The following is an 11,591-nucleotide window of genomic DNA, read 5'->3' as shown; positions in this document are numbered from 1 at the left end:
GCGGGTCGGGTCAACCCGGCCGGGTCGGATCCGGGTTGAAATGTCCGACCCGTTTGCAAAAACGGGTCGGGTTCGGGTTGACCCTTTTAGATCCGGGTTGGGTCGGGTTCGACCCGAACCCGACGGGTTGACCCGAATTGACACCCCTAGGTGATTATGGAGAGTGATTCGAATAAACATATATATAATTGGCTTGACTATGAGAATATTCTTGGTGGGGATGAAATGGGAGATAGAACTGTAATTGTATAAGTTATATTTCATTTTGGAATAGCATAAAATCTTACAATAATTTATGATTAAAGAAATCTTAACGCGGTGATGTAGGAGAAACTAATTCATCTTTTTTCTCTCAAAAAATCAGCACATGTATAAATAAGATTTAAAATATAGCAAGTAAATAAAAACAATGTAAAGTAGGGAATATATTGATAAGCAACTTTGGAATTTGAATTGTCGACAATTGTGTAACAATTAGGAATATAAACGGGGTAATTAAAGGACTAAATTTGAACTAAGTCAGTTGTAGTAGGTCATCCAAGTTTAATGGAAAAAATTATGTAATTAATACAAAAAGCCTCCCAAATCCAATGTTAAGTAATTTAATTATTGCATAATAAATCTAGTATCAATCTCACATCATGTTCTGAAAAATTCCCCCTTAATGTGAGTAAATATGTGATTACTTTGTAGCAAACTAGCAGCTAATTGGTAGAGGTATTAGTGACTTATGTTAAGAAAGGTAGAGGCATACCTAAAAAGACTTGGTTAGAAAATATTAGAAATGATATTTCTTTATTAGATTTAAACGAGAATTTGACTTTTAATAAGACAATGGAGAAAAAGGATTCATGTATAGTGGGATAAAGGCTTGATGTTGTTGTTGCAGAGGATTTTGATAGGAGAGTTTGAAGCATAAGAGGGAGATTTAATATAATAATAAATAAATAAATATATATATATATATATATATGATTTAGAAAGATTATAAATCAACTCTGGCAGAATTCTTCACTAGTTATCCTCGATTTGTGTGTCGCTGCCTCATAGCTCGTGCTAATTTCATATTTTCGTATTTGTGCGATGACCCATGCAATATTTCAACCATTTCTAGGTATTCTCGGCGTTTGAAATGCAACTCGTCAATTTTGATTACCTTCGCTCGATTCGATTGTTAGGGCCCCCCTTAAGTAAATTCAACGCCTTGATCATGTCGTCATAGTTCGTTCGGTTATTGAAAATTGTTTAGACGTTTCATGTAGTGTGGCACTCGTCAATAGGTACTTTCATTGCTTGATTGAGCTGATTTTCGTGCGAACGGCTGGCTCTTCTTTGGCAAATTTGATATTCTGAATTAGTTGATATGATCCGTTTTGTAAATGGATGAAGTTTGAGTGATTCAACTACAGTTGAAGTGCTTTGATATTCATTACGTGTGAGTTGTCCGTTATTAGCCTCATACAGTGCGCTTGATTGACTATGACACATATGGAGGTCAACAAATGGTTGATGATGGTGCTTCCATTGGTCGCACCTTGCCATTTTATGCTCCCATATGTTAATGGTCCATCAATTCCTAAAATTTTGCTTGATCATGTTGTAGCTGTTCCTCCTATCTAGACATTGTTTCCAATTTTTTTCTTATCATTTATATTGTTAGGGGAAAGAGCTTTTCGTAGTCATATACCTTTGCTAGATTTCATTATTCTTACAGCATGGCTCAAAATTTTTTCTGTACTCCTTAACATTTAATTGTAATCCTCTCTTTTTTCTTTTGAGGATGAGATATCCGCTTTTGCAGCAATTGTTTTCTACATATTGAAATTTTTTTTAATCTTATTAATTTCTTAGTCTTTGGCGAGCTCAACATAGTGTACTTAAGGTTTTGGATGGCTTTCTTACCGCTTCTTAAAGCAACTTTTTAGTTAAAAACACGGTCCCAGAAGAAACCTAAGAGGCACTTCGGTTAGCTTATCTGAAGTCTGTTTAAAAATTTTAAGCATCTGGGAATTAAGCTCTCAAGCATAAAATGACATACAGGGATGGAATTTTTTGGAGACTATAGTAGCAGCTGAAGGCCTGGCCATGACTCTCCAGTCTCTTGAACGCTTAGAGGAATCACAAGAACTTTTAGAGAGGTCAGCATTTTAGTAACTATATAGTTTTCATTCAAATACTTCATTTTATTGTAATTCAAAGACATTTTTGTTTTTTTAGATGTGTTGATGCAAGAAGAAATATTCTTCCTCATGGTGATTGATGTTCAGGTGATCTGCATATCTTTTCTGAAGTTTTTTTTTTTAATCTGATAAGAAAGTATTAATTAGGAAGGTTAATTACTTGTGTTATAATTCATCTTACAGGTGTAACAAATCTGTTTGCTTCCTTTACATCAGATTGGCAAAGCTACATTGGAATTGCTGAATGAAATGTGAAATTTTTTTCCTTCTCTTGATTTACTAATATGTAATAAAGACTGGGAATTTAATCCCATATGCTGAAATTCTTGTGACATTTATAAAATAAGCAATCCTACAAAAATAAAAATGAATGTACAAAAATTATAAAATTCAAATGGTGATCATAGAAATATATGCTCTAATTCAGATAATGCTCTATTTTTTGAAATATATTTTAAATTCTTGAGTTGTTAAATAGTGTGTCATTATTTTTATTTAATTTATTTTTTATTTTTTGCAAATAAATAGTCTAAGGAGAAAACTAAAAGTTTTTAGTGGGTAATACAAATCTTTCTATGAAAGAAGCAAATCTTTAATTGTAAGGTATACCAAATCATTGTCATATTGAAAAGTTAGATTATATTTCAAAAATATTTTCTTTGTTGTGGATAATTTATACTTTTAAGCTCTTTAGCACTTTAATATTGACTTCTTTTTAGTTTAATAGTAATATGTTGGGTTTATAAGTTCTTGATTGTGAATGTAACAAGTTGATAGTGTTCTTTGGGCTGATGGTGGAAAGGTCATGTGGGTTGTAAAAAAATGGCATCTAGGAAGTTGGATAGATTAGTTTGAAATTTTGAAATGATAGATTTATGTTGGAGGTGAATGATGAGGAATTTTAGATCAAATGTTAGATGTTATGGTGAAATAATTGTGTTTTTATGGGTTTTGGATATGTGGCTTAATAGTTGTAGATTTTTTAATCTTGTTGCTCATTGTTTTGGGCTTTTGGCTAGCATATTTTAGGCTTAGTGAAAAGTTGACTTTTTAGAAAGTTGTAAGGGTTGTTGCAGATGCATAGAAGATTTTTGAAGGGTTTGGAAGTATCATGTGGAGGTTGCAAGGGTTGTTGCAAAATGAATAGAAGACTTTTGGAGGGTTTGGAAGTATCTAGGGGTTTGGGGAAGCTATGATATAGGGTTGGCTCGGCCTAACTAGAAAAATTTATTATGTGCGGAGTTTGGATGGTGTCTGACTCCAATCACGTGAGGACATGAAGTATATATTCTCTCTTATATATAGGGTGTGTATATGAGAGAAAATTCAGGTGCCTTCATGTGAATGTAATCTAATACAAAAATTATATTAGGACTCTGCACGTAATAATTTCTCCTAACTAGGAGGGGATTTGTGTATGGAGAAAAGAGTAGGAGAGGCAAAAGATTGTTAGACTCATTAAAACTTTAAGAGATGAGCAATTAAGCTTCACGAAAGAATAGAGCAATCACCAAGTGTTTTTATTTGAAATTTGCATGAATAAAAACTAAATATTTTTTCGGTTAATTTTAAAGTCTAAAGTAAAATCCTACATCAAAGAGTTTAATAATTTTAGTCAGTTATCTAACACTCCACATGAATAAAAATTAAGCGTTGAAATAAAGAAATAATTATGGAGTAGTTTGATTAAGTGAGATGTTTATGTAAAGTATTTGCATACTAAGTGAAATTATTGATGCTTAATTTGAAGTGAAATTAATGTAGTTATCTTTCTAGTTCATTTCCTTAACAAATATAGGGTCAATGGAGCACAATTGACCACATTTACTCTTCATTTCAAATACACCCTACCAAATGACTCCTAATAACCAAGCAAAATATGGAAATTATCAAAATAAGGAATGATAAATTAATACTTCATTTGGTTTGACTTTTTGCAGTGTTATGAAAAGCTAAAACAAACGAAATGATAAAAATATACATATAATTAAAGGAATCAAGTTCTCAATGCAAAAAATAAACGATGCAGCATGTGTTGAATTTGATTATATTATTTTTTTTTAAGTCAAATAAGACAAACTCACACACAAATCACATACACAATACTCGAATCTAAGACATCTTAGTTGATAGCTAAAACTCTCAACCAACAAGTCAAAGTAACTTGCTTGATTATTATTCTACTTAATAGATTTCACAATTTCCCAAGGAACTAATATTCATATCACAAATAGGCACATAGTTCACAATCATCAATTAAACACAAAGAACAATGTAAGGGACGCTGTAGGTTCAAGAAATTTCTCCAATAGTGTGGTGTTTTGTCCTGAACAAGTATAAGAGGTGGCTCCTATGACATATTACTTGGAAGTGCATGACGTGATGCACCGACACTTCATGTTAAGGGAGTATGGTAGTATGCAGTGCCTAAATTTTGACAACTAAATCATTGACATAATACATCATTAGCTCGTGAATAAGTTCATAAAAATTTTGAGTCATAGCTTGTTGGTAGGTTATACTAGAATTGTTAAGTCCAGAGGGCATAACCTTGTAATTGAACACCTCTATAGGTGTCCTGAATGCAATGAATTTTTCATCTTTAAAAGTCATTTTGATTTGGTTATATCCATGCAAGAGAATATCACATGTGAAGACTAAAGAGATAATATCTATCATAAGTTCCAATATAGGTAATGAGAACTCATCTTTAGGATAAGCCTTATTGAGATCCTTACATTTGATGCATACGAATTTGATCTTTCTTTTTTTTTTTAATTGAAACAAAGCTAGTCAACATCTGTCGGACACAACTTTCACGCATCCAATAAAATAAAAATATACGTGTGTCAGACACTTGTGTTATTAAAACTAAATTAAAAATGTATTAAAAATCTTACTTTTTTTATTTTTCATTTCTATCTCTAGCACTTCTCTCACAAATTTTATGACCCAAACTTTTCATTTGTCGCACACTCAACTAGAGTTTGGGCTAGCATTTTTCAATCTACACATCAATAGGTTCCAAAGCTCGACTCTCACATACTCGTCTCCCAACTTCTCCCATCTTAACGCCAAAGCTCAACTCCAAAGTCCGACAACTCCTGATGTTGAAGCCGAAGATCCTCCAAATATACGCTAAATAATTTAAAGGAATATAGATGAATCCTCCAAATAAATTGGCATTAAGACTACAGCATCATAGAATGAAACATAATTAAAAAAATAAATTTTATGCTATGATTTTGTTTGTCATTTGTTTCAGTTGTACTATTTGATATTATGTATATTTCTTTATATGTATTGTACAATGTATAATAGAAAATAATGAGTGTTGTTATAATTATACAAGTTTATTCTATTTATTTAGTTTAAATTTGCATCATTTTTAATTCTAAAAATATTAAAAATATAATACTGTGTCCAATGCATGTTCATGTTTTATATTTTCAACAATAAGCATGTCACATGTTCGTATTGTGTCACGTATGTGCCCCTCGGTTTGTGTTTGTGCATGCTAGATTGCATAGCACTTAATTTTCATCTTTTTGCTGGTATACTGATCTAATTCTATTTATCATAATCTCAACTCTTATTTGTCGAGATATTTTCTATTTTGCCCAAATAAGCCTCATAATTTTGTCCTTTTAGTATAACTTCCTAAGAAGGTCATCCATTTCAGGAGTTTTCTAGCACAAGCATAATTGATTTAGGAGTTTTTGATGATGCACTAACCATTACATCAAAATGAGCCTCCATATTTAAGAGATTATCTTCATTATTATTATTTGAAACTCAACTGAAGAGCTATTAATTAAGAAAATTTTTTTTAGAAGTTTAATTACTAAAGCAAAATCACACATGCACACACATTTGCCAATCCTCAAAACATCTTGGGCGGGACAAAATCCTCAACAAACGAAGCAAGAGACGCGCACAGCTTCTTTTAGAAAGAGATTTCTGATGTTGTTTAGGGAAATATGTTGATCTGGTAGTAATTAATTAAAGTGGATTGTTTTTTCCTTTAGTGTTGCATATTTGTTGTTTGAGATCCAATGACTGAAATACCCATGTATATAGATAATTCATAGGAAATATTACATGAAATGTAATCTTTAAAAAAAAAAAAGATTTAAAAAGATAATCTTTTAAGCACAAAATGAAAATTGTAAGATTCCATTGGACTGTCATAATAAATACAAAATCAGACCTGAAATAAAAGATATATATATAACAATATTGTTACCTGAACCTCGCTTGAATGCTGAAGAGTAGTAATTTCAGCTGGTAAGATAACACAAACAATGCTGCAACCCACAATAGGCCACCTTCCCCTTCCAAAATTTCAGCTTGTTGAATGGGCATCTTCTGTTTGTAGAAGAAAACGCAATTAGACTATGTCTTCGTTTAGGAAGCTTTTCTTACTGCTTCTTAAAGTAGTTTTTCAGTACAAAAATTAAATTTTTTATATCATAAAACTTTTTTAAGAAGCAGTAAGAAAGTCATCTCAAACGAAGCCTATATCATACAAAATCACTAACCATTATCAGGATTAAGGTCCTCATTACGCCTAATGGATGCCTTACGAAGCCTTATTTTCTCAATCTCCCTTTCAAGGAAATCAAGAATTGTGTCAGTAACATGGTTGGGCATACACCCTGCAGCCAGCATCTTCCTCAAAAACTTATATGCTTCTTTGACTCTCCCAGCTTTAGAATTAACTTCAATGAGTGTATTGAAAGTAACCACGTCTGGATTCATGCCAGTTTCTGTCATTTTCTTGAATAGCTTATTAGCCTCATCCACTCTACCAGCCTTCCCCAATGAATGAATCACAGTATTATACAATACAATGTCGAGAAAGCCCCCATTTTTCACTAGCCAGTCAAGAATGATTGTAGCAAGATCACCCTTTCCCATCTTGCTCAAACCTTGTATTATCAAGTTAAAGGTGGCAATATCAGCTGGGCTTTTCTTGTCCCTCATATCTTGAACTATGCCCCATGCATCTCTTAAATACCCCTTCTTAACAAATGAGCTCAATAAAGAGTTATATGTGAATCCCACAGGTTCAGTGCCTAAAGATCTAAAGATCTCAAACAATTTGCAAGCCATGCTTAGCTTCCCATTAGATAAGAAAATTGATAAGTAAGTGTTCATCATATCTGTGTCGAATGATTTGATTCCATTTGCCTGAATCCTTTGTTCTCTACTTGGTGTAAAGAATTGTGATTCATCAAAAGTGTTGAAATTTCCAGCAAGCCTATCCAGGTAGGGAGAAGAAGACCAGTCATCTTCAGATGAGCAAGCAGAACCAGGCTCTCTAGTGCTATTTTCTGGTGCGTGATCAATCAAACTTATTACATCGCTAAGGCTTCCAACACAGGGGAAGAGAGGAGTGAAATCCTTCCCCTTATCCTGAGGAGCTCTAAGTGAAGATTCCATGTTCTCTTTCCACCTGAGAACACTAGGCAAAAGAACATTATCCCTCACATACTTCGCTAACCTCTCTGCAGAATCCCATCTTCCACTCTTATGGAGCCCTATCAAAAGCGATGTTATCGTAACCAAATCTACAGGAAACCCTCTCTCCTCCATCTCCTTAACCAGGTCAAGAGCTTCGGATACTCGGCCCTCCTTGCACAGGCGAGAAATAACAATACTGTAAGTAACGCCATCAACAAACTGTCCCCTCTTCTTCAATTCAGAAAACAGCGCAAATGCGGCAGCAGGACGATCGTTTCTAAACAAACCATCAATCATTATGTTGTGAGAGTAGCGGGAAGCTCTAACTCCATCAGAAACCATTTTCTCAAAAAGCTGACAGGCTTCAGTCAGTTTCCTAACCTTCATGAGACCATCAAGCAAAGTATTGTAGGCCAAAATATCAGCCTTTATGCCTTTATACTCCATTTCCCTGAAAACCCGCACTGCCTCATCAACTAGATAGGACTTGCAGCAGCCCAAGATCAAATTTTGATAAGTAAAACGATCTGGTTCATGACCTGAATCCTTCATCTCCTCATAAGCAGCCAAAGCATCACCAACCTTACCTCCAGCACAAAGAGCACCCATCACCGTGTTATAAGTGCAGAGGTCTGGTTCTAGTCCCTTGGCTTTCATCTCTTTAAAAAGCTTCAAAGAAGTACCCAATTGCCTCCATTCGCCAAAAGAATGGATGCAAATGTTGTAACCCCAAGTGTCAAAGGGAAAACCTCTTTCAGACAATTCGTCGAACACATTGCGGAAATCATCCTGCATGTCGGTCTTTCGCAGCGCGAGAAGGAGCTGATTACAGGCGCGCGGGTCGAGCTCGGAGGAGGAGGCCAGGAGCTTTCGGAACATAGGCAGGGCGAGGTCAAGCTGGGATTTTTTGAGAAGAGCGAGCATGATGGAGCAGTATGTTCGTGGGGTGAGGACCTTCGCGGCGGCGACAGGGTCGAGGAGGGCCACGGCGTCATCGAGGGCGGCGATGGCGAGGTCATAGCGTTCAGCACGGATGAATGCCGATAGGACAGAAGAGAAGGTGGTGGGATCGACGGTGGAGGAGGAGAGGGCGAAGCGGAGGAGGTCGGGGAGGTCGGAAAGGCGGCCTGCGCGGGAGAGGGAGAGGAGGAGAGCGGAGAGACAGGAGGGGGAAGGCGAATATGATGGGAGGGAGGAGAGGAGGCGGAAAAGAGAGAGCTTGGAGTCGGGGGAGAGAGAGGGGAGTCGGAAGAGGCGTAGGACGGCGGAGTCGGGGAGAGGGGAAGGGAGGGAGGAGAAGTCGAGGGGTCGGCGAACGCCGGAGAAGGCATGTGAGGCGGGGAGAGATTGGTGAAGGGCGGCGGAGAGGAGGAGCTCAGCGAGGGCGGAGATATGAGTTTGGGTGCTGACAGTAGCGGCTCGAGTTGTGAAGGAGCATGAGAATGCTCGTCTACCATGTCGCATGACTGGAGACTACTGATTCGTTCAAATTGGACTATAAAATTTAAAATACTAATTATTTCTTATCTAACCTATTAACTTAACTAATTATTTTTCTATTTTCAAATATGAAACAGTTTCACTTGTGTAATATCAATAATAAAGCTTACAAAAGATTTTATGGCTTCTCTTAATGAGAGCCAATTTGGATTATACATATTGAAAATAATCTAATCCAAGAAGGTAGGGATGAGTTAAACCACAAAAATAAGGATTTGAGCTAAAACTTTTAGGGTTGGGTTCTTAAGGTAGTTCATTTAGGATAGTTACTCTTAAGTCATTTGAAAGATACACTACAAAGCCAACAAACATGATCCTTGATCATCATAATAAGCAAGAGGAGAACAAAGTTCATCAAATGAAAATAGTCAAGAGACTTGGGGGTTGTTTGGGACAGTTTGTTGGTTGTTTTTCTTTTAAGACAACAATCACAATTTCGTTTAGGTATTGCTTTATTGCTACTTTTTTTACTATTTTTCAAAAAATTGTATGGTGGAAAGCTACTTTCTGCAACCATAATAGCGAAGTTGGTTTCTCTACAGTAAATTCACAACCAACTTTATAAGATGCTGAAGAGTGAGCAATTAGAAAAGCATGACAAAGTTATGATTGTTGTGGGCTAGAATATATGCGGCGATAGAGTTTGAATTTTTTGTCTGTACGTTGTACGGATATCCAGCACACAAATAGAAAAGATATAAGACACAAAGATTTTTACGTGGAAACACTGGAAAGGAAAAAACCATGGGGCCATGCCCAGCTGAGAGAATTCCACTAGTGTTTGCTTGAGGTACAAGAGATTGATTCATCCTTAAAATTTAGGAAAATCAGATTACAATGATCCACTCCTGGATTGAAATCCAATTACAAACAAGAATTTGAGATTCGATGATATTGTGTATTCAAGTTGAATCCCAGAATCGCTTGTAGACTGGACAGAATTCTACCATCACTTGGAGATCGGAAGAAGTTTTGACATCACTTGGAAGTCGGGAGTAACTTCGGCGTCACTTGAAAGTCGGACGGAACTCCGGCGTCTCTTAAGAGTCGGACGGAACTTCGGCGTCACTTGGAAGTTGGACGGAATTCCGGCGTCACTTGAAAGTCGGGCAGAACTCCGACGGCACTTGAACGTCGGGCGGAACTCTGGCGTGACTTAAACGTCGGGCGGAACTCTGGCAGAGGTTGAGGAGAAGCTTTTTCCCTCCTTCTCTTCTCTTCTCTTCTTGCTTGGGTCCCTTCTTAAGAGAAATGAGGGGCTATTTATAGTTTTTTTAGGACGGCATGACCCATAAATAGGAGGAGGATCAAGGGCAAATGGGAAGTGGTTTGGATGGACGACTGATATTGAATCCCTTGATCGTGGACCGTTTGTCAGACATTTGAAGGTCTTAATGATATCGGAATTCGGCGATCTTGGGCTCGTTGGATTCCTCTCATCGAGCTCTCGATTCAACTATAAGCATGTCATGTTTGAAAACTGTTTGGTAATCCAAATTGTGGTTTGAACCTTCCAATTGCACTTTGGTTGTTCGATTCAGACACATTTGGGCTCAGATTGAGTTGAATTTGGTGTCGTTGGGCTTGTATTTTCGAGATGCTCAGTTCGACTGTAGGTTTGCTGGAATCGAAGTTCAGATGATCCCAAATTTAATTTTTTAAGCTTTCGGTCTGATTTTGCCTCAAGATTCATGTCTGATCAAGATAATTTTTTGATGATATATCAATGATGAAACTTGATCTGTGGTTCCACTGGCATGTGATATGAGCATGAATCAAAAAGGTTAATTAATGGGTTAAATATTTGTAGACCAATAAATCAAATTCAAAAAAATTGATTATATGCACTGGAATTAATAGCTTTATTTCTTCAAATTAACCAAATTCCATTTGGATTTCAATATTTTCTTAATTTATAGTCTTGATTTTGATATTTTGAATTAATTACACAAATTTCATTCCTCTTTTGGAGCTTTTAAGCAATGAAATTAATGTTAAATCATCATTAAAAAAAACAATACATCTTATTTTAAAATTTAAAAAGTATCATTCAATGGCTAATATGAATATTTTTCTTTAAGAATTTTAACATGGTTTCATTTCATAAAGCTAGTAGGGATTATCGACCATTATTCATTTTTATTTTAAAGTGGTCGATATGATATTGCTAATTTGATATAAATATGGGAAATCTACATATACAATATTGCATTTAATATATATTTTAGAATAATGCTAAGTTTTTTTTATTTAGAACTGATACGTCATCACAAAATTATCTTGATTGGGCACGAATCTCGAGGCAAAATCAGTTCGGAAACTTCAAAAATTAATTTCTGGAGCATATGAACTCCGATTTCAGCGAGCTTACAGTCAAACTGAACGTCTAGGAAATACGAATCAAACGACACCAAATTCGACCCAATCCAAGCCCAAATGAGTCCG

The 11,591-nt window shown here is 35.7% G+C and overlaps 2 protein-coding genes across 4 annotated transcripts in view; one reads left to right on the top strand and one right to left on the bottom strand.

Annotated features, from left to right (window-relative positions):
* The window catches only part of LOC110105449 (kinesin light chain 3), a gene marked incomplete in the record, with an annotated part of 49,817 nt that extends 47,242 nt beyond the window's left edge, over positions 1-2,575 (top strand). For both annotated transcript variants that reach the window (XM_020834961.2, XM_020834960.2), the window contains 3 exon segments: positions 2,041-2,138; positions 2,218-2,267; positions 2,364-2,575. In XM_020834961.2, the coding sequence (XP_020690620.1) occupies positions 2,041-2,138; positions 2,218-2,260 (141 nt within the window).
* LOC110105448 (pentatricopeptide repeat-containing protein At4g01570) overlaps positions 1-9,144 on the bottom strand; it is a 24,848-nt gene extending 15,704 nt beyond the window's left edge. The window contains exons 1-2 of one of the 2 annotated variants that reach the window (XR_002304142.2): positions 6,722-9,144; positions 6,427-6,548 (exon numbers count right to left, since the gene is read on the bottom strand). Coding sequence is in view for 1 of the 2 variants with exons in the window: in XM_020834959.2 (XP_020690618.1) it covers positions 6,526-6,548; positions 6,722-9,110 (2,412 nt within the window). In the remaining variant the exon portion in view is untranslated. Of the gene's footprint in view, positions 1-6,311; positions 6,549-6,721 lie in introns of those variants that run through there. The other variant, XM_020834959.2, reaches the window with a different exon arrangement.
* Positions 9,145-11,591: the final 2,447 nt, after the last annotated feature.

This window comes from Dendrobium catenatum, unplaced genomic scaffold (genome assembly GCF_001605985.2).
Source record: "Dendrobium catenatum unplaced genomic scaffold, ASM160598v2 fragScaff_scaffold_621, whole genome shotgun sequence".
Taxonomy (NCBI): Eukaryota; Viridiplantae; Streptophyta; class Magnoliopsida; order Asparagales; family Orchidaceae; genus Dendrobium; species Dendrobium catenatum.
Note: the sequence above shows the minus strand (reverse complement) of the source record. Positions and strands in the feature narration are given on the sequence as shown.